Source organism: Topomyia yanbarensis, chromosome 3, assembly GCF_030247195.1.
Source record: "Topomyia yanbarensis strain Yona2022 chromosome 3, ASM3024719v1, whole genome shotgun sequence".
NCBI classification, from domain to species: Eukaryota; Metazoa; Arthropoda; class Insecta; order Diptera; family Culicidae; genus Topomyia; species Topomyia yanbarensis.
In genome coordinates, this window is record NC_080672.1 from 417,713,930 (window position 1) to 417,735,912 (window position 21,983).

The following is a 21,983-nucleotide window of genomic DNA, read 5'->3' on the forward strand; positions in this document are numbered from 1 at the left end:
GTGGTTAAGGATTACACCCAGATCAATAACTTTCTGTAGCCCAACCCTATCAATACTGTAATCTAAGGGATTAAATCAACAAATAAAAGTGAAAAATAAATGGTAACTGTTTTGGAAAGCTCGAGGCTCCTATTTTTTGGAATGATTTTTGTTTGGGTAAAAACACGGATATTTTCGAGATGATCACCACTTTTGTGCGAAATGAGCGTACGGGGTTATTCGGACCCCCCATTCCGTCAACCACCGTTCAGTGGTTTGCGGCTGCGCACACCATTGCACACACCACAGCGATGAATATACATGGGCTGCCAAACCGACAGCTGTGACTTACTAGGTCAAAATTTAGCAATTTTTTTTTTTTTTTTTTGCTTTTTAAGGAGTGACTCTTATAAATATTTCATAGGTAAACATAATTCCATTATTAAAAAATTAAAGAAAAATGACGGTGTGAATTGGTAGGGAGATCCGAATTACCCCAACATTTGTAAAAGGGTGGAAAAACGTAGGGGCGATTGGCTACTTAGGTCCGAATAGCCCCGGGTTCCCCTACCAAATTCGTTACTGATACTTTTTGCATGTATCAGGCAACTAGCAGCTGGGAAAATGAATTCTGAGGTGATTATCACTTTCATTGGTTTAGTTTTCGATAAAAATACACTGAAAAAAAATTCAGTTTGAACAAGGAAAAGTTTTTTTCAAATAACTTTTTTTCCTTAAAGGTGCCCAACTTGAATTTTTGACGGTAGGTAGAGAACATAATTACCTATCTTCGACCTATTACCTAAATCGACTTTAAATTTTTAAAATCGATTTTTTTTTCAGTGTAGGGGTCAATAAAATTTTTTTCAATATTTTTATTCAAAAATTTGACTAATTTTGTAAAAATTACTCCTACAACATTTTTTTTGCAGGATTTGTCATTTTTAGACTATAGCCATTTGAAAAAAAAAATGGTAAAAGAAGCTGGCCCTTTTCAAAAGACAGTCTGGAAAAACAAAGTATGCAAAGTGGCTTCTTGTGATAAAGTTCTCATGTACAGAAAGTTTCATTAAAATCTGAGAGGGTGCTGCCAACATTTGTTCGAGTTGGCGCGAAATTCGTCAATAGTCTCAGGTATTCTTCACCTTTGTTTATGAAACACAGATATGGGGGCAAGTTATTACAACGAAGAGAAAAGGAATAACATAAAGGAGAGTGCGAGAGCAACGGGCTGAATGAAAAGAGTGAAGAGCATTTTTATTCCTCTCTTTATTTGCTCTGAAGTGCATGCCATACCTGGCTATCTGTACCTGTTGCTTGAAAAGCGACATTTCCATTGCACACGGAACCACCAACCATGGAAATTAACGTGAACTATTGTTCCGAGCTGTATTTGCCGGATTTGGCATGCTGTCATTATGGACAAAAGAGTGTTATGCCGCCAACAATTAATACCCAAGGATAAGAACCCTCCTAAAAAGCTAAAATTTCGCTTGATCGAGAAAAATAGTTGTTGAAAGAAATAACAACCAAATGTTTCCGATTTAGTTTTACACTTATAACAATTTTTTTAAATAGAATATTTTTCAGCATCTGGTGGAGTTCGAATCCTGGTTACAAGAAAAATCTTTTGGTATTTGCTGGCTTCAATACTTATCCTTTATTACATTCTGATTCTTCTGCTATGCAATAATTATTAACATAATTTAATTATGTTTGAGGCAGGCATTAAATGCTCCACTCGATACGTTCCCAGAATCGCTAGAATTAACAGAACTAATAAATTTAATTCACATTTTCAACCCGGCTGTTCGGCACTCAATAAATTCATGCAGAATTTTTTTGCATATTTCAAACGAAAATATTACTTATTAGATTCAATCCTTTACAGTTCATTGGCTCAAATGAAAAAAATAAAAGAAAATAAAATATATATTTTTCATTAAGCGTATTGTTTTGTAAATTTGGATTTCGCGATATTTTTTTACAAAAACAATACATATTATTGAAATTGATTTAAAGCATAATGTTGCTCAAACTTTATTTTTATTGAATTCATTTACTCGAATCATAATATTGTTTACCATACATTTTGTTTTTCTGTGTTTAGCATATCAATACACATGCACTTTTTAACGCATTTTGATATACTCCTGTTAAATTAATTTGATGAATTATATTATTGTTCTATTAAAATTGATAAATCAAACAGAAATTTTGTTAGTTTTCCAATTAACGGCTATCCGTGCGAGATCTATACACTCTTCACACACAATCGTACATAGATGAATACGCGAAAAATTTTCTGCAGTATCTAAGTTCATTTACTTATCACAACGTTGAATTTGTTCGTTCCTTCAAATTTGTTCGAAGCAGTGAGAAATTGCGTTCTAGACTGCTAAGATTACCCCCAAGAAATTTCAATCATCCATGACACACGTGCATTGCTGCAATCCCGTTCACCTCGCTCATTCTGCTACCAATACTTTCTCAAACCAAAAAACACACCAACCTGCTTTCAAAGTCGGTTCGGTGCGCTTACACGCTCAATTGACTCGTCGGGATCGGACGAATCCGCATACAGACACCGTATTTCAGTACAACAAATTGCATAACTTTTGCGCCTTACTTAGCCACATCTACTTAGCACAATACAGATCGGAGTGGCTCTGGTCAAGCAGACAAAAATATATATCTCATCGATACACTAATTTCGGCTATTAGTCAACCAACAGTAGTACCACAGTCTTTAAAACGCAATAGTTAAAATGAACACCGGCAGAATATGGTTCCTAGTGCAGCGATTGGAGCAGGTAGGGGCGAGAACCCTGCGGCAAAATGTGACCAAAGTGAATAACAAGTGCAGTGCAAAAGTGAACCAATTTTCCACGATAGCCTGCTTTGGTGGACAGGGATTTGGAAAAACGCAAATTACTCCAGCCTCGGCAACCGGTGTGTATTTATTTAGGTGTTATAAATTGTGAAATTTGCGGAAGATTATCACTGCCATCGGTTTTGATTCGTGGGAGAGTTGTGGTGTTTATATGTATGTGTGATGGCATGTTGCAAGGGCTCGATCGGAGGGCTCGGCTGATTGTTTTACGAGAGAAATCACATGATTTGAATAACCATATAACCTTGATATGGGAATAAGGAGTAAGAACGCATCTTCAGTTAATTTTTGATTATTATATAATGTGTGATATTTCACACTATTTCGATAATTACTCGACCTACAATTGATTGGTTGAGCTTTAATCGGTATCAATATGATTGCTCCGTTTCTAAGTGTAATTTTAAAATGAGCGAGATATAAAAATACTCGTGTGTGTGCGAAGACTGCATATCATAAGTAGGCTTAGGTTTGAGCCAAGTAAAAATTTCAATAGAGCGTTTCGTTAATGTACTTAAATTATTGGCACAGACTCTCAGACATAACACTCAATCGTAAGATGGTTGGCTCCATAAATGGGGCTGCCATCTCACGTGAAAAAGTGTCTATTCAGATTTAATCTTGTTCTCACGTAGTAGAATGAGCTAGTACCGTTTGTAATCCCGAAAAATAAACATTTTATGAACTTGATGGGAAGTTACTCTAGAAGTTTAAATGTTACCCTGAACTATGATCCGGATATTTAATTATTTTCCTAAAACATTCAAATAAAATTATGGGACATTTTCGTATTCAAAGATACATATTCAACTTGCCCCACTGTATCTTACACAAAAAAAAATCCTCAAACAAACCACATTGGCTCCAAACATCTGGGATTGTAATGTAAGGTTTTTATCAGGTTCAGTGAGATATTTTTGATTCCCGTGTGCTATTTTAAGTGGCCTGAGGCTTTGGTATCGTTTAAAGTTTGTGTGGGAGAGCTCTTATCAAGTTTTTTGAATGCATTGATTATTTTTAGTTGAATAAAATGCAGTTTGTTTAATTTAAAGATTAAAGATAAATTAAGGGGAAACATAAGTTTAATTGTACATTTAAGACCCAGATTTAACTTAACTTATACTTGTAGGTTTCCGCTACTGTACGGCCAACAGTACGGTCAATAAGTTCGACAAGAACTTCATCGACCCTAGTCTGGTGGCTACCTATGACGATATTATTAATCTACCGGAAAACCCTGGAACCCTACTGATCGACGTTCGCGAACCCGAGGAACTCATTGCCACCGGTGTGATACCGACCAGCATCAATATCCCACGTACGTATTAATTGGATTCTCGTATAGTATCGAACAACAATTATTTTTCCAATTTCAGTGAAAGCGGTTAGCGCTGAACTGAAGCTAAGTCCGACCGCTTTCCAGGCCAAATACGGCCGAAAGAAGCCGGCAGCGAACGATCCCATTATCTTCACGTGTCGCTTGGGAGTGCGTGCTGGCGAAGCTGCCTTCGAAGCGGAACAGCTAGGATTTAAGAAGTGAGGCTATTTACGTTTTACTTTTATAAGAAATTATTTCAATTTAATTTTATTTTACAGTGTGAAGAATTATGTCGGATCGTGGACGGAATACGCTGAAAACAGTAGCTTGCTGCAATAGTTGCTATAACAACACATCGCTGCCAACTTGCATTTAATACATCACTCTGTTACACGCATGCTTTTCTGTACTTATTATAGATGATAACATATTTACTTCTCTAACGAAAACAAGCTCGGTGAAATATACAGGACCTCGAACAATTTGTTTCATTACAGCATTTACCACAATTACCGTACATTGTATAATAACTTGTGGGACAGCTAACATTGATTTCAAAACATTTTTGCGCATGTTTTAACCAGAGTACTTCTTCCAACTCAAGATTTGTGAGATTGTCCCGGTACTTGAACGTTTTAATTGTGTTTAGTATACTAGCAGCCTTATTTCGTATTACGACGGATCATTTTCTCGAACGAATGTGATTTGCATTCTCAATACCGACAGCAAAATCAAACGCGAGTCCGATTCGATCGAACCACATTCGTTCGAAAAATCAATCCGTTGTAATGCAGAATAAAGTTGTATATTCGACTTTCGGATTTTACTACGAGCGGGATAGGCCTTCACCCGGTGTCCCACTTTTATACAAATTTAGATTTGTGTAAAAGTGGGGCGATACCGTCAGAATGCCTATACCCATTAGGGTGGGACAAAAAATAGATTCCAGCTCCGAGCAACTTTTTGGGTACCATTTGGGTCCTAGAACATCTGTGCAAATTCTTAGCTTGATCCCTGAAACTATATTTTCGCGCCCACTGTTTAAAGTTTACATGGGATTTTATATGGGAAAATTAACATTCACAAAATAATTCCTCCAGGAGTCGCCCAATGCTTCCTAAAAATAAACCGTTATGTGGCTTTTGTAGGAAATTTAACAAAGAAACAAAGTCTCGAAAACTACGAAACGATCTGATGCTTCAGAAAAAAGTTATTAAGCTAAAACCAATTGATGCTCTGACGATTGATAAAATATTCATTTTTTCTAGCACCACTGTTGTTGGTTGTCCAATTATATGCAATTTTGTGTTGATCTTCTCTTAATGTGTCTAAATCATTTATCTATATTGTTTGGCCACTTCGCAAGAGTTTTGAGGGATAAATTGAGGCTTCTTTTGTACATAATAAGAGAAAGTTAAAGATTTTGTATATAATTCGACCGACAGCAACAGTGATGCTATGAAAAGTGAAATTTTCATCACTCTTCACGGCATCAATCGGTTTTTGCTTAATAACTTTTTCCACAAGCATCAGATCGTTTCGTGGTCTTCTTGACTTTGTTTCCTTGACAAATTTCCTATAAAAATCAGACATCTATTTATTTTTAGAAGGTAACGGGCGACTCATGGAAGAATTAATTTGCAAAAGACGTTTTTCCCATACGAAATCCCATGTAAACTTTAAACCGTGGGCGCAAAAATATAGTTTCACCGATCGAACTAAAAATTTGCAGAGTTGTTCTGGGAGCTAAATGGGACCCAAAAAGTTACTCGGAGCGAAATTTTATTTTTTTCATATAACCATGTCCCACTCTAATACCCATTCGGAGAAATATTTAACAGTCGACAGGGCTGTCAATAATTTCAAAATAACGCTGTTAGAAGATTAGAACCCCTGTTACGCTTTGTGCCGTCTAAGGGAGACATATTCGCCGCACTTTAGATCTGGCGATTAACATTTGTTTTCTTTTGTTTAATTTACGCCAGGTCTACTAAACAAAATGTGAAATCTTACGAAGAGTGATGTAATTTTTTAACATTGGGAACAAACGGGAAAAAGAATCCTGAACCACTCAACTTTGTCAGACGGTAAGTATTTCCTTCCATTTTTTTTAGATTTGTGAAATACATGTTCTAATCAAATAAGTCAAACAAATGTAATATAGTTAATTTTCTTACACGTACATAATCTAACAAACTTGTTCATAGAACTGGTTATCGGATTTATCGAAATCTGTTATGGGAATAGCCTTATCCAGCTGGATTAATATCAACTCGTTTTTATGTTTCAATTTAGAGGAAAATCAACGATTTAAGCAACGAATTTGGTGACAAACAAACGAGTTCTGGGCTTAAGGAGAGGACAGTATTATAAGAAAGCGAGATCTCAGTGTGCGTATTGTAAATATCAGATTTCTAAATTTTCATCGTGATGAATAAATGAGGATGCTATGAATGAAAAATAAAATTGAATATCTGATTGTTTTATTTTGTATTAAAATAAACTAAAAAAGAGATCCAACCAAATCAAATCAAATCCAAAAATGCTGGCCTCAAATCCGCTATGATTTTTGCAGAAAAAAACAACACCTTTAATAATAGCAAGGCGACAGTATTTTTCAGAAACGGTTATTATATTGGCATTTTGACAGAGTCCTGACCCTCAGGAATTTCATCAGACTTATTTTTTCTCACCGATAACCTGGGAGAGAAATGCAGACAAAATAGCAATCTTCATTGTTAAAATCCAACAGTGCTCCCAAAAAAAGGACGATTGGCTCTGTCGGCTCAAGAATTTGACAGTTTCGCTGGCTCAAAATGGCGTCTCCGCGTATCTGTCCCTCGAGGATAACTAATAATCTGGAGGGAATTAGGCAATCCATGAGACGTTTCTGAACAGCTGATTATTTCTTGTTTACTTATTCTGACGTCACTCCGAGGGGTGCGACGTCCGACAATATCGTTGATTCGATCCAACATCAAACGAATCGGACTAACAAAGTTGTTTGTCGGACGAGTTTTTCTGTTCGCAGGAGTAGATTTGTTGACAGAACCCACCGCTGAATTGTCAAACAAACGTCTAATGGATTGCACAATTGTACAGGGTACTTTCACGCATATATGTAGGCAGCGGAAACTCACCACAAAATTCACTACCCACCATCATCAGGAGTTGTATCATACAGACGGGTATAAAATCATCGATGCGCTCCAACGGTAACGGTTCGCGTTTAGCCAGCATTTACGGCCAGTAATTTTGCTAGATTTCTGCCTGAATTTTATGTGACAGCACGCCACAGCCCGTAACTCTGGAACCAGAAGTCTGATCGGGATGAAATTAAATAACCATTCGCGGGGGTAAAACACCTATTTACGCTGAATTTGGATACTTTACCATGGTGGCCAATGTGACCAAAGAGACTGGCTGTTAGTGACCTTGTACTATAAATCCAAGCAGTTATGGTCATATACTTTGGAAAAAATTTACCTTTTTACATTCATCTAAGTATTCCTTTAAATCGGGATTTTCTGCGTGATTGTACTCAACACCCTGTAATTAGAAATTCAATAGTAGCCGATGGGAACATTGTACCTTTCGTATGAGACTAAGTTCATGAAAATCAGTTCAGCCATCTATGAGTGATATGTTTAGTCACATATACACACATACAGGAGCATCAGGGACAGGAGTTCAGGGGGTTAACGACCCTTCCTCCTCCTTGGACCTACTGCGAGTTGGGGAGTCTTACTATAATATGATGGGTTTGGGCAGCATTGGGCTCCGCTAAACCTCTAAAAAAGCCCTAATTCCGAAACCGCTTCTGCTAGGATCCTAAGATTTGAATAATCAAGGATCTTAGCAATAAAAGCACCTTACCCGAGAAAATTCTCATTGGTTTAAACCCCATACAACCCCTTAAAAATACCATGAACATGGCCCGCGCCAAATTTTACAACCATAAAAACACAATGAAATATTCTTAAAAACCCATAAATATACCAGAATTTGGTTTTTAAATAGGATCTTCCGGACCATTTTTTTCATGAGTTGAACCCATTCCAAACACTATTAAAAACACCATGCAGTGGGGGTGAATTTGGACCATGAGCATGGAGCATTGTGGGCTTTTCGTTTGGTCGGGTAGCGCAACCGGCAGATCAAGATCGACATCAGTAACATCCTGATTACGATATACTGGCCATGGCGAGCATCATCGGACACGGATCACGAATTGGACGGCGAACTTGGGGTGACAGGCGTGCTGTTCTACTCCCTGGGTAAGGAAGGATGAAACCGACTTGAAACGGCGAGTGGGCTAACAGTACGGACGGAAGCTCGTTAAACAGGCCCGCGGGGGGGGGGGGGGGGGTTGTTTGGGTGTTCAAACCCCCCCATGATCGTTTTGAATTACTTTTAAAAGTTTATTATCTTCCTTTCCAGGAAAATAAATATACTGCAAACCGTTTGGACACATAAAATGTCATTTGAGTTCGATCACTTTAGAAACAAGTCAATGAAGAAACCAAGGACGAAACTTTGCGAGGGTGGCTGGAAAGGGATGTATGTCAAGTTGGACGGCTTCTCTGAAGGATCGGTTAACGTATCGACAAGCTTCGATATTAGCAAAAGTAGTGAGTAGACAGCAGATGTCGGTCAGAGAGCTAGCAACGGCAGTTAAGGGGAAAAAACACGAAGTTAGAGAAAATCGGGATATCGTTGTCTAGAAAAATTTTACCGCGGATGATTATTCCGTTAGAGTGGTAGCGAAATGGATCACGAAAATGGGCATCGGTATAGGGTGAAATACTGCCGCCAAGAAGTTCTCAGCACCAGCTAGCAGATAAATAGGAACGACTTGCATCAAGAAGGATAAGAAACCCGGCGAAGGTGGTTGTAAACAGATGTAAATCCTTATGGTCGACACCCCCGGATCGGTTCATGTCTCAACAGGGTACGATATTTGCAGCAGACCTGAGCAGGTGAGATATATCGCGAAGGTTTGACAGCAAGTAAGGAAAAGTAGCTATGGATAAAAACATGACGATTAACACAAAACAAAATAAGCAAGAACACTATCCTTACTAAAGCAGTACTTAACGGTTGCCTCGGATGGATGAGGATTACGAGATACAAGATGTTTAAGTTTAGCCTACAAACCAATCCTACAAACCAATAAGTTTTAACTACAAACCAATCCGAATCCACCACGAGCCAGCAGGCAACGCACCCCAGTAAAGTTCAGCCGGAACTGAACTAGAATTCTGGCTGGTTCCAGTTCGTATTCCGGCTCCAGTGACACAACCGATTCTAACTAGAATCGGTTGTGTCACTGGAGCCGGAATTCGAACTGGAACCAGCCGGAATTCCAGTTCATTTCCGGCTGAGCTTAACTGGGACAGTGGTCGGTGTCATCGAGCCCCTCGTCACTGATAAGTGATAACGCTGCCAGCTCAGCCGGAAAGTCTACCCGTTAGGTCAATAACGACGATAAACGGACATACACAGCGAAGACAAGTCAAATCAGAACAATAGAGTAGTGAGGTATACCCTTTAGTTGTGGAAAGACGCCTTTCTGCTCCATGAAGATCAATAAAATTTATATTGGATTTATTAACTAAATTAATATTATTATTGTGCTTAAATCTAAGGTTTGTAATTATTATATGCAATTTATACTTAATATTAACTAAAATTAACTTAAAGATAAACTTACAACTATTATTACCCTAAAACTACGAGGAGAGAGTGAACTATTGCTATCTTAAAATTAAAGGTGAAATTTATATTTATATTGCATATTGATATCAACGTTTATTCACAAATTGCTCATTTAGAGACCGAAAGTGGTTAGATCTACGCTATAGTGGTCAAAATCTTGCCTGTACACGTAACGACAAAGGGCACTAAACGTAAGCAATCACAATTCTAATCTAAAGGCCTATTTACATCCTCGGTGAAAATGAACGTGAACTCGATGCGCACCAAATTGATTTTTACAATATCTCACTTATTAGTGCATAGAAATTGATGAAAATAGAACTAAACGATAGTACATCAATATACTTAGCGAATCCATGTACAATTATTCGATATAATTGAATCAATTCAATGATATTCATATTCCCCGATCATTTCAAATATTTCACGGTGAAATATGTTCGCAGTGGATATTTCACTTATTCACCGAGAGTGTAAACGCGATGATGGACGGAATTGATGCGGAGTGGTGAATATAAATGTCAACGCTGTTCACGGTGAACGTTCACCTTCGAATACCAAAAATACCAGTTGAGCGTGAAATCGTTGTTCACTGATGAAACTGTTCACGACGTCGTCCACCGTGAACAATGGAAGGTATTCAACACATGTTCACATTCATTTTCACCGAGAGTCTAAATAGTGCTTAAAACTGTAAATGACATTTACAATTATGTTTATTACCAGGAAATTAAAGTTTGGCGTGAAACGAGTGAATCCTCCCTTTAATGCTTCGAACGAACAAATAAGGCCGCCTACTACAATTTCGGGATTACCGATTCTTACATTCTATGAATATATTCATAGGGTATCTTTGGAGGAATTATTCGTAAGAATATTCCCCACAACCTGATAAAAATTAAATTGAGGCATGTCTTACTATGATTGAAATAGAAAAATTAACTTTTTTTACTGGCGAGGTAGAAAGTTGGTGTCTTCGACAAAGTTTTAGGAATGAAGAATTTTTTTGAACAACTTGAGCTTGTAGGACTTAATGTTATCGATTTTTAAAGCGTTTTCTAAGGCAAACCCCTTAAATTTGGCTATTTAATATAGCTTTTTTCGCTGTGACTTTTCGTGCAACGATGTTCCAGACAAATGTTGAGGTATTAACACCACATAATATTGTTGAAGACTGCATGTAAAAATATTGTCGAACACTGCATATAAAATTTTACCTGAAATCGGCGGCGGTAAGGTAAGAAGGTTTTAAGCTCATTTTGTAATGTCATTACTTGGGTATTTTTACTTACAGTCTTCAACAACATTATGTGGTTTTAATGCCTCCACATTTGCCTGGAGCATAGTTTGCACGAAAAGTCACAGTGGAAAAAGTTATATTAAAAAACTAAATTTGAGGGTGTTGCCATAGAAAACGCTTTACAAATCGATAACATTAAATCCTACAAGTTCAACTAGTTCAACAAAATTCTTTATTACGAGCATTTCTAAAACTTTGTCGAAGACACCAACTTTCTACCTCGTCAGCATAAAAAGTTAATATTTTAAATTTGATCGTGGTAAGCCATGCCTAATTTTAATTTTTAACAGGCTGTGGGGAATATTCTTACGAACAATTCATCCAAAGATACCCTGTGAATATATTCGATGCTTTGGCCTCTAGTGAATTAAGTTCGCGTTTTTGGGGTTTCCGACCACTATGCAGCGGTGTCTTTTGATGACTTCTTCTCGATAACAAACATTCACCCAATTTGTTGAGCAGAGGCGTTTGGTTCACAAGACTAGGTGCAGGGCTCTGAAAAAATATTCAAAGTTTAAGGGTTTCTGTACGTTTCTTTTAAAATAAACTTTAAAAAAACCAAGGTGTATCGACGTTGTAACAGGTATGCTAGAACGAACAAACCTTTTTTGGCATGTTGAAGATCGTTTTTCCAGCTTTTCATTATCCTATGTATGTACTATTTAACAAAACTGTCCGTTACAAGCAAAAAAGTAACAGAATACATGCATTTTCAATGAGTTCTGAATACGATTTTGATGCGTATTACCACTACATACGCAGCTGAGGGAATTGCACACCTTCTATAATATCAATATACTTATCGAGAATCCTGCCCAAATTCAAACATGGCGGAGCCATCTGTCGTAGTTTGACAGTAGTAATCGCTTCATTTCAAAGCAATCGTTATTTTGTATGGGACACTTTTCGAATGCCTCTGTCATGTCGGTTCGTCGGTGGTTAAACCTTGGCAAACCCCCGGGTACTATCAAAAGCCATCACCAATAGTTGGTGTTACTAGGTTCGGATGGAGTATTCCCGATTTTACCACCATTCGGCTCCCAATCTGGGACTAAATAGAATGAAAAATGGACAAAAACCCGTACATATGGAGTAAGCGAGACTGAAGTTATCCAGCAAACGCAGGATGAGGAGAAACAGTAACAGCAGCTGAAAATAGTGATTACGAAGTGCTGGAGTGGTGGGGGAGCTTCACAAGTTTGTGGACGCGAGAAACAATGTCCATAAGGACATTAAGGAGATGGTTCTCAAAACTCAAAAGGCACAACTTACTATCTGCCGTAAAATAGTGCACGGCAACGCTGAGGGCTGATGTAGCTAGTTGGCGTCGGCTAAGGCTACTGTCTTCCTAGACCCCAAGCAGGAGAAGGAGAAGCTGGTTCGAGTGAAGAACACACCAGATTCCGTGACTCTAACGAGGGCAAGAACCTCCAGGAGCCGGAAAACCAGGCGGGGACCCAAGAGGCAGACGCTCAAGGACGCTTTCGTTGCCGAAGGTAAGGACGTCACCCAACAGGGAGTAAGCTGGAGTACCATTGTAGGTCGGAAGTAGAAATACGGGAAACAGCAAAATCAGAAGGAAAAGCAAAAGGAGATCAGAAGAGGAAAGGAAAATCTTCGGCTTGTCAGAAGGTACCAAAAGGAGAAGCCGTGCTCGTCAAAACCAATAACGTTATGACGTATGCAGCGTCAGATGCATATGCAGTATGAAGGTCAGAGAGGATCCGGAGCGGAGAGATTCGGGTGAAAACGTGGTGAGAACCAGGCGTACCAAAAAAAGGAGAGATGCTCTTCGAGTTGGATCGACGATTAACAGCCCGAATATGCAGGTGATTATGACCAAATCACTGGGCGCAGAGGCAGTGTGAAAGAGTTAAGCCCGCAGACGGTGATTGTGTTCAAGGAGCTGGATGAGATCACGATGGAAGACGAGCTGAGAGGTGCACTGACGCAGTGGTGCAACCTGGACGAAGAGCAAATAACGATCCGGTTAAAGAAGAAGTAGGGAGGAATTCAGACAACGATGATTCGTCTACCTGTAACCGTTGCTGACAAGGCGCTAGACGTAGGCAAAGTTATGGTTGGATGGTCGAGATGCTCATTGAGAGCTGTCCCTCGATTGAATAAACAAGCACAGAAACACTTAAAATGTTTAAGCTTTGGACATTTGGCAGGGGCTTGCAAAGACCCGGATAAATCCAGGATGTGCTGGAAATGCTGGAGATGGGCCATCTTGCGATAAACTGTCAGCAAAGGCCGAAGTACAAGCTTTATTCTCCAGCGGACGAAAACGACCATCAGACGGGTGGCTTCAAATACCCCGCCAACAAGAGGGCGACTGCAGGCCAACGGTAATGCAGATAACCCAGATAAAGCTGAATCACTGGGACACCGCACAGCAACTGTTGTGGAAGTGTACGACAGAAATAATATGTGACGTAGTTTTGATTGCAGAACCGTTTCAAGCCCCCTTGATGATGGATGATTTCTCAACCCTCAATAAAGTTACGGGAATTCAATAAAGGTCAGCCTAAACTTGCTTGGGACTATGTTTCACTCAAGGCAATGAAGGTTCCGTTAGAACATTGCGGAAAGACGGGAGGAAGTCTATCATCGACCTCACATTATGTAGTCGATCACTGACAGCGAAGTATGCAGAGTGTGCGAGAAGTATACGCATAGTGACCACCAGGCGATTCGCTATCGTATCGGTTAATATCGGAGAAATATGACAGGCGGGCGAAAGTGGAAGACGAAAACCTTCAACAAAGACCTTTTCGTTGACGAACATCGGCGGGACTGAGAACGTGGATGCGACTGATCTAATAAGAAGGATTGTGACGGCTTGTGACGCCACAATAACGCGAAAACTGGAGCCACGCAATAGACTGCATCCAGCTACCTGGTGGAATGAGACTCTCAGTACCCTAGGCGCTGCTTGTCTCAGAGCCAGAAGGCAGGCTAAGAGAGCAGTATTGGAGGCGGATAAAGAGGAGAGCAAGGTAGAGCTTCGGGAAGCTAGGGCCACTATAAAGCGGGAGATCAATCTTAGAAAGTCAGATTGCCACAAGGAGCTGTGTCGAGAAGCAGGCGCCAATCGCTGGGGCGACGGGTACTGAGTCGTGATGGCGAAAATGAAGAGCCTGTCGACGTCATCCGAAATGTACCCGAGTAAGATAATCGTTTGTGGTCTCTTCCCGAAGCACGATGCAACTACCTAGCCATCGATACCGCATGGCGAAAAAGAAAGAGCAAACACTGACGATCGGCAAGTGACTAATAACGAGCTCGCAGAAGCGTCGAAATCCCCCGGTCTTTGTGGAATATCAAACGTGGTGCTGAAAGCTGCGATTCTGGCGTATCCGGACATGTTCAGGATGGTGCTGCAGACGTGTCTAGTAAAGGCAGCTTCCCCGAAATGTGAAGGTACAGAAGCTGGTGTAGTTACCAAAGCCAGGGAAGCCACCATGCGATCCGGCCTCGTATAGGCCGTTTGCTAGGTACACTTCTGGAAAGAATTATCTTTAACAGGCTGACAAAATGCACGGAGGGTGAGCGCGGAATCTCTAAGATGCAGTTCGGATTTCGCAAAGGAGTATCAACAGTCGAGGTAAATCGAGAGTGCCGAGAAGGCAACAAAACAGAAGCGAAGAGGAGATCGATACTGCGCTGTGGTCACGATAGTTTTGAAGAATGCATTGAACAGCGCCAGCGGAGCCATCGTCACTGCGCTGCACAGAATGAGGGTTCCTGACTATCTATGACAGATCCTGAAGAGCTACTTCCAGAGCAGAGTGCTGCTGTACGAGACGAGCGAAGCGCAGCAGTCAATGTGAGTCACTGCCGTCGTTCCTCAGGATTCCATTCTCGGTTCAACTCTTTGGAACGGGATGTACGATGGGGTCTTGAACCTGCGGCTTTCCAGGAAAGTGAAAATCGTGGGTTTCGCGGACGACGTGTCACTAACGGTGATGGATGAACACTTGCTATCTAGTGTTTTTTCATCGATGCTGCGATATGGGGTTCCTACCTGGGGTGTGGCGCTGAAAACCAAGCGGAACCGCGAAAAGCTGAACAGGACGTTCAGGCTGCTGGACGTACGAGTCGCGAACGCGTACAGTAATATATCGTCGGAGACAGTAAGCGTTATCGCTGGGATGATCCCTATCTACATCACCCTAACGGAGGATATCGAGTGTTAGAATCGGAGAAACACACGAAACGTGAGCAAGATGGTGAGAATAGTTTCGATGGTAAGTTGGCAGCAGGAATGGGACAATACTGGCATGGAGCGGTAAATTCCCACCTGGCACAGCTCCTGTCGGGCCACGACTGCTTCAAAGAGTATCCTCATTGGTTCGGGCACGCTACGTAGCCATTGTGCCTGGAGCGTGAGAAACGTCGAGGAGACACCGGAGCATGTGGTCTTCGAATGTCCGAGGTTCGAAACGACGTGCAGGGAGATAATTAAAATGGGAGGACCGGACATCGACCCGGATAATGTCGTCAACAGAGTGGTGATGCAGATCATGACCGCTTCATAGTGGAAATAGCGTGATGAACAGCGAGCAACGGTTTCGGGAGACCAATCATCCCTGGGAAGCTTTCCGCCGGAGTATGCTAGATCCACCGTCGATGACTAGTCGAGCAGACGGCGACAGAGCACCAGGCGCCAGCGAACCGGACGCTACACTCCATCCGGAATCGCCGGACCGACCAGGGCACCCAACCGGTTGGCCTGATAGAAATAAAGCGAAAACGAAAGAAGAATCGATATCGGGATAACTTCTCTCACCGGGGAACTCTTCGTTGACGTAAGCTAGATTTGCCGTTAAGGACTAGACTGAGGAGACCGCGACGAGACAGTCGACTGGTGGTCGAAGCGGACGCCCTGCTCCACCGGAATAGTCAAGCTGACCTTGACACCAACCTGGTTCGCTCGGTTTCGGGAGAACTTCTCTCGCCGTGGAACCCTCGGAATAGGCTGGGTCCATTCTCGGGGACTAAACCGAATATTTTGCTAACAAGTCGGGAGATCAACGTGGAAGTGGTACTAAATGGTACAAGGGAGCCGAAGGGCTCAGTAAATTAGACAGTCTGATGTTTGCCGCCCAGATTGTTCTCGTAGAGGAAGATCACTAATTCTCGACCCACAGCTAACTTTTCTACTGCCGTACAGAAATTGTCACGTTGTGTGGATGATCGAAAATTGGTAGTGTGTCGAGGAGGTGTGCTGTAACACTACAAAAGAGTTGACTACAAAGTAGTTTGATTGGAGTGTATGCTGTACACATAAAAAAAACTTCTTCCCGAAGTAATGCCAATTTAAGCTTGATATTGAGCTTGTTTTACCACCCTACTCTGATCGCTACTCCGTTATTGATCGGGATCAGCTGAAATTGTACAGAGAATCAGTAGATGATAATGCCTGGAAGTAACAAGTTATCCTTTATTATACAACTTCTGATAATCCCAAGTTGTTGATTGGTCAACACCGGCTCCGAGCAGATCCGAACGTAGATCACAATAGGAAAGGGAAGAAATGTTAGTCCGATACTTGTTTTTGTTAGAGGCCGTATATATACTGCCAACTCTGCAAATGTCACGGGAGGAGGGAGGCTGTTGGTAGGCATAGGGATTGGATTCAAAATTGTACTGGAGCTCGCGCGCTATTCAAGTTTTCGAAAGTTTCTGGGAATGGCCTACTATCTGTCCCGATTTAAGCAGAATAGAGAACAATTGGGAGATTTTGCTTCAGCGTGTATTGCAAAAGATTCAATACTGCCATTTAGTTGAAAACATCAATTCAAGAAGCATGGGAATAAATCGACATGTCGATCCTGGAAAAATGGGTTGATTCCAGCGGCCAGGGGTGGGGGGGGGGGGGGGGGGGGTTCGGTGGTTAATAGAAGAATAGAAGATTAATAATTGTAATTTCTCAAAGATTAGAATAGAATAGAAGATCATAGAAGATTAATAATTGTAATTTCTTTGCAATCATTCACCCTATTAAATTGTTATATGCTGTTAGCGGAAAAAATTGAAAGACATTTTAATTAAATAACTTGGGAATTCGAACTGCTATTGTGGATACCATAACTTTATTTGATACTTGACTTTATACTTGGAGTATTTTTATTGAGTGAATAATTGTTCCTGTGAGACCCATAAATCTAGGTTTAGAAGCTTTTTGTGATTTGGCATATGTTTACAGTTATAGTAGGCGGACTTTTCTTAGCTACTTTTGTACAAAGTTTTCTGTGGTCTTTTTGCTGTGTCTTTTTGCAGAATTTGCGCATAGAATCTGCCCTGGATGCATAACCAGTGTTGTCTGATGAGACGTTCCATTTTCGGTTGATCTGCATAAAATGGTTATGTAAAAAATAATTTGTTTGTTCACAAGCACAGGAAAAGGATTAAAAACACCCGGCAAAATGTTCCTCAAAGTTATTAAATCCACTTCTCCGTACCTGGATATAATTTTTTTTATCACCATGTCAAGAGTGGAGTTAGAAAAATCATGTAAGCGCACCTGTCTAGAGCCGTTTTCTATATATACGAGGATGCTGCAGTTAACGTCGCCGCATTCGTTGGCGTGTTGTATGTTGTTTCGAAAAACGAGTGACAGTGATTACTGTTCGATATGGTGTAATTGCAGGCATCTAGCTCCTGCCAGATTGAGCACCTTCTGCACTTCAAATAATTGTTTCACTGCTCTAATATATGGTCATAAAAAACATTTCCAAAAACCAATAGCAACACAATTTGTCTACAGTGGGGCTAGTTTTTACTGTGTATCTATAGCAAAACGATTTTAGCTTGAACTCTGGGCGGGATGAGAAGGTAGACTGACCTTAATTAACCGGTAATTGAGATGGTAATATTTTGTATACTTGTATTTTTATAGCACGTTAAAGTAATTTTTAGCCTAGAATGCATTGTGTCAAGATAGAACAGTAATTTTGGGTCTCGCTAAAGGTGTTTGTAACATCTATAAGAACCCAATTGTTATGTACGAAATAAAGAGATCAAATCAGCTCAATTCAGCCACCAGTACCAGCAGTCGATTGCCCACTGTACTTGTAGTTGTTTGATTTACCTTCATAAAAGCTATGATTAGAAAATTTTCTCGATTTTTCTATATTTTAAAACGAGAATTACGAGCTGCATCTGATACCTTCTCATCTTGCTTACAACGAAAGCTAAAAACTGCTCCACTGCTACCAACAGAAAAAAGCTACCCGTGTATCGCTTTGTCTTAACTACAGAAGCAAAATATTGTGCTTCAACCTACTGTGTCGAACGAGAATAATAATGAAAGACTATCAAAGCACAGTATGGCTCTACTGTGGTCAAACTGTATTCCTGTTTACTTTTCGAGATGTCCCTTAAAGTCTGTCGGAGAAGTGAAAAAATATCAAATTTTACAAATGGAGGTAAAGATGATTTATGTCTACACCCTACAATTTCATCATGTTGGACATAGCGTACTGATTATTTTTCAGAATAATAATCAGGTAATAATGTTGCGCAAAATGGAATATATTGTTGAATGTGGCAACATGAAGTTAGTACATCAAAGGCGATGACACAATCGAGGTGCGAATACACGGATTTGCTCCATGTACCTTTAATAACGTTGCTAACCATTGTGTATATTTTTAACAGGCCGAAAGGGTTTCCGGGAACCCACAAATTGAAAAACTCGTAGCCGTAGCAATTTTAGCAACTCAGCAACATAGTTTTATATAAAGATGAATATACTCAATTCCCCTAATCAAGATTCAAATTAGTAAGTTGAGAAGGGCCCGTCAGTAACACTAGCCTTGGGGCCCGCCGCTGCTCTCGACGGCCCTGCGTGTGACTTTTTGGATTTTAGTGTCTAATTAGAGCCAATTTGGTGCTGGTTTGGACTCTAACTAGCATTAAGTTGGTGTTAGTTACTGACGAGAAAAATCCGGAACGCTGAAAAACCATGCTTATAAGTTGCTATTATCATCTTTGCTTTAGAGCCGAACAAATACGACAAACGCTGATCTACCCAACAGGAAGGGTAGGGTGATCACAGGAATAGGGAGGAAATAGGGACATTATTCTTAATCGTGCGCTAAAAAATCCCCGGTAATGTAACATAAGAAGCTGCTTATAAAAACCAGATATTTTTGTCCGGTTTTACGCTAACTTGAAAATCCCCGACACGAAGAATATTGCGCCTAAAGTTTATAGCCGTAGTTTACCTTCTATTATAAAACAGGTTTTGCGAAGCATTGTCTGCCCTTTCGACTTTCATTCAGGACAGCTCAATTGTATTTCTCTATTTCTGTAAATATTAATTGCAAATTACTATTCTTTAATACATTTATTAAAATAAAGTTGAAATTCGTCTTTATCACAAGTTCTTAATTTTGGCGTACTCTGTCCAGGAACCGACATAATTCTTCACACTGTAATCGAAAATTGAGTATCGAGAATGCAAACAAAATATAATTACACTTACTTCTTAAACCCAAGCCGATCCGCCTCGTTGGCTGCTATCCCAGCCCGAACTCCCGTGCGGCAGGTAAAGATAATGGGATCGTTTGCTTCCGGCTTGTTTCGGCCGTATTTGGCGTGGAAGGCAGCGGGACTGAGCTGTAGTTCATCGCTCACAGTTTTCACTGAATGTTGAAATTAGATGATTAGTATTTGAACAGTTCAACGCTAAAACATGCCAACTCACGCGGGATGTTGATACTGGTTGGGATCACTCCGGTGGCAGCGAGTTCCTCCGGTTCGCGAACGTCAATCAACAGCTTCTCGGGATGGGCCGGTAAATCAATAATCTCATCATAAGTGGCCACCAGACTAGGATCGATGCACTTTTTGTCGAACTTGTTGTCGGTGCAACTGGCCGTGCAACAGCAGAGTCCTATGAGTAGGACAACGATCAACGTTGGTACGAGTGATCGGTTGAGAAACATGGCGATGGTGGAGAGTTGTAGCTCTGTCTGAATGGAATGATGAGTTGAAACTGAATGCCTTGCGACGGAAAATGGAATGCGCATGCAGGGCATGCTCTGTGACAATTCAAGCGTTTGTTTATGTGACAGTGTGTGAAAAGTTGTAAGCATATTTTAAGTTCGGTTACCTGAGAAGATCGCCAGTAAATTTAATCACAATGTTTTTATTTTAGACTGAATAATAAGTACGAGATTTTTATTTCTGTTTTGTTGTGAACGTTCCAGGCCTACGATAGTTAAATATACAAAACTACTTGTTTGTGTTTGTTTGTTTATTTAATTGAAGGCTTTAACCTCATAGGTCATTCGCCTAACAAAACTACTTAAATTTTGTAGTAGAACGGTATTATGAATAGTTTTCCCCTCATCCTTTGCCTATTCTATTTGATACGTTTACCATTTAGTTAATTATCATAATAAATAAAATAAACAATGAAATCAGGAATGTAAAACTCGTACCAAGGCTTCTGACACGCAAAACTTTCGAGAATCTATTCCAGATGAGTAGGCTCGCCTTCAGTAACGCCAGCTAGTACTGCTGGTCTGAAAGTAATTATAGAAAAAATGATTACTGTTTTACACATAAACATTTCGCTAACCTTTTCCGCAATGTTCGGAGTTTTGTGAAGTAGTTGAATTTGTGTAGCGTAATCAACAGATAGAAAGCTGCGATTAGATTCCGAGTGAATATAAAACCAGCCTCCTCTTTGGAGGCTTCCATCCAACTCGATAACAGTTTCCGGGTTCTTTCGAAAGGTTGCAAGAAGCAGAATAGCGTTCGTACGATTCTGGCCTGAAAGAAGTAAACATTATTTCAGAATTTTTACAATTTTAAGTTAAACTTACTAATATCTTTTCATCTCTCAAATACCGTACGAAATATTGAACTGGAATCCACAGTAACCGCAAAGAAAGCTCACATATCACTACATTCGAGACGATCTGTAAAGAAGGGATAATAATCCTTATAATTCTTCTAGATGATTCTGCCTACCCCAAACGTAGTGATCGAACACGTCTTCGACAGCGTTGCATTAGTTCCGAGGAGAAGATTCGATTTTATCTCCAACCAGTTTGCACAAATGATACTGGTTGCGGCAACAAACATCAGCGAAGCAACATCCGGCAGCATGGCTTCCGACGGTTTGCTAGGTCGACTGACCAGGTCAACTATGCTCAGAAAGCAAGCATGAGCGGCTATGGGCACTAAAACGATGGAAAGTTTTCTCAAAGCACGTTTCATTTTTGAATTAGTTGTCATTTTTCCCGTTTTGAAACTGACTATTGAGGCAAGGCTGTCTTTGATCAATGGGTAAAAACAGCCTTTCCGTTTCGTTTGCCTAGTTTGTACCTGGGACATGCGTAGACGGTCTTCTTTTTCCCTCCCGATATTGATGTTATTTTGCAGGGAAAAATCCGCTTGCAAAATAATTTCAAGCAAATGCCGATGATAGTGTTGAGCCGATGCGGCATAGATTTCTGCCGATGAGGTATTGATTTGTGCCGAAAATAATTGAGGTCGAACATGACATGAATTGTGTTATCATTTGTCTGAACTGTATAAAACAACATTAACCATAACTGGTCGGTGTTAAGTCAGACCGGACTAAGCCGCAAAACATCAAAAAATGAGATATTAATAGCACTGAATAAAGAAGTTCTTCAGCTACATTAGATTTTTGCTAGATTTGAAATATGTAAAAATAAACAGAATTATGGCAAAAATAAATTTTCAATTATAACGTAAAAGATGCTGCGATTCAAACTTTAAACTCG

At 40.2% G+C, this 21,983-nt stretch overlaps 3 protein-coding genes across 3 annotated transcripts; 1 reads left to right on the forward strand and 2 right to left on the reverse strand.

Moving 5' to 3' along the window:
- The first annotated feature begins 2,504 nt into the window (after window positions 1–2,504).
- LOC131691902 (rhodanese domain-containing protein CG4456-like) lies at window positions 2,505–4,672 on the forward strand. The gene is made up of 4 exons (XM_058978646.1): window positions 2,505–2,931; window positions 4,002–4,190; window positions 4,249–4,408; window positions 4,469–4,672. Exons 1-4 carry the CDS (start codon window positions 2,748–2,750, stop codon window positions 4,527–4,529), a joined length of 594 nt encoding a protein of 197 aa, XP_058834629.1. The 5' UTR covers window positions 2,505–2,747; the 3' UTR covers window positions 4,530–4,672.
- A 14,876-nt stretch (window positions 4,673–19,548) lies between these two features.
- Window positions 19,549–20,221, reverse strand: LOC131690985 (rhodanese domain-containing protein CG4456-like). Its single transcript, XM_058977104.1, has 3 exons — window positions 19,928–20,221; window positions 19,706–19,865; window positions 19,549–19,652 (listed from the first exon to the last, which is right to left on the reverse strand). The coding sequence occupies exons 1-3, from the start codon at window positions 20,166–20,168 to the stop codon at window positions 19,598–19,600; spliced, it is 456 nt and encodes a 151-aa protein (XP_058833087.1). The 5' UTR covers window positions 20,169–20,221; the 3' UTR covers window positions 19,549–19,597.
- Window positions 20,222–20,479: 258 nt separating this feature from the next.
- LOC131689265 (uncharacterized) lies at window positions 20,480–21,343 on the reverse strand. Its single transcript, XM_058974229.1, has 4 exons — window positions 21,202–21,343; window positions 21,054–21,149; window positions 20,807–21,000; window positions 20,480–20,750 (listed from the first exon to the last, which is right to left on the reverse strand). The coding sequence occupies exons 1-4, from the start codon at window positions 21,337–21,339 to the stop codon at window positions 20,699–20,701; spliced, it is 480 nt and encodes a 159-aa protein (XP_058830212.1). The 5' UTR covers window positions 21,340–21,343; the 3' UTR covers window positions 20,480–20,698.
- Between the last annotated feature and the right edge of the window lie 640 nt (window positions 21,344–21,983).

What these genes read in the sequence shown, in the direction of transcription:
- LOC131691902 (XM_058978646.1), top strand. Translation starts at nt 2,748, where the DNA reads ATGAACACCGGCAGAATATGGTTCCTAGTGCAGCGATTGGAGCAGGTA. An exon ending in GACCAGCATCAATATCCCAC is followed by an intron (nt 4,191 to 4,248) that starts GTACGTATTAAT and finishes TTCCAATTTCAG; the next exon opens with TGAAAGCGGTTAGCGCTGAA. An exon ending in GAACAGCTAGGATTTAAGAA is followed by an intron (nt 4,409 to 4,468) that starts GTGAGGCTATTT and finishes TTTATTTTACAG; the next exon opens with TGTGAAGAATTATGTCGGAT.
- LOC131690985 (XM_058977104.1), bottom strand. Translation starts at nt 20,168, where the DNA reads ATGTTTCTCAACCGATCACTCGTACCAACGTTGATCGTTGTCCTACTC. An exon ending in AACCAGTATCAACATCCCGC is followed by an intron (nt 19,866 to 19,927) that starts GTGAGTTGGCAT and finishes TTCAACATTCAG; the next exon opens with TGAAAACTGTGAGCGATGAA. An exon ending in GATCGGCTTGGGTTTAAGAA is followed by an intron (nt 19,653 to 19,705) that starts GTAAGTGTAATT and finishes TTTCGATTACAG; the next exon opens with TGTGAAGAATTATGTCGGTT.
- LOC131689265 (XM_058974229.1), bottom strand. Translation starts at nt 21,339, where the DNA reads ATGCTGCCGGATGTTGCTTCGCTGATGTTTGTTGCCGCAACCAGTATC. An exon ending in GTTCGATCACTACGTTTGGG is followed by an intron (nt 21,150 to 21,201) that starts GTAGGCAGAATC and finishes CCTTCTTTACAG; the next exon opens with ATCGTCTCGAATGTAGTGAT. An exon ending in CTCCGAACATTGCGGAAAAG is followed by an intron (nt 20,751 to 20,806) that starts GTTAGCGAAATG and finishes AATTACTTTCAG; the next exon opens with ACCAGCAGTACTAGCTGGCG.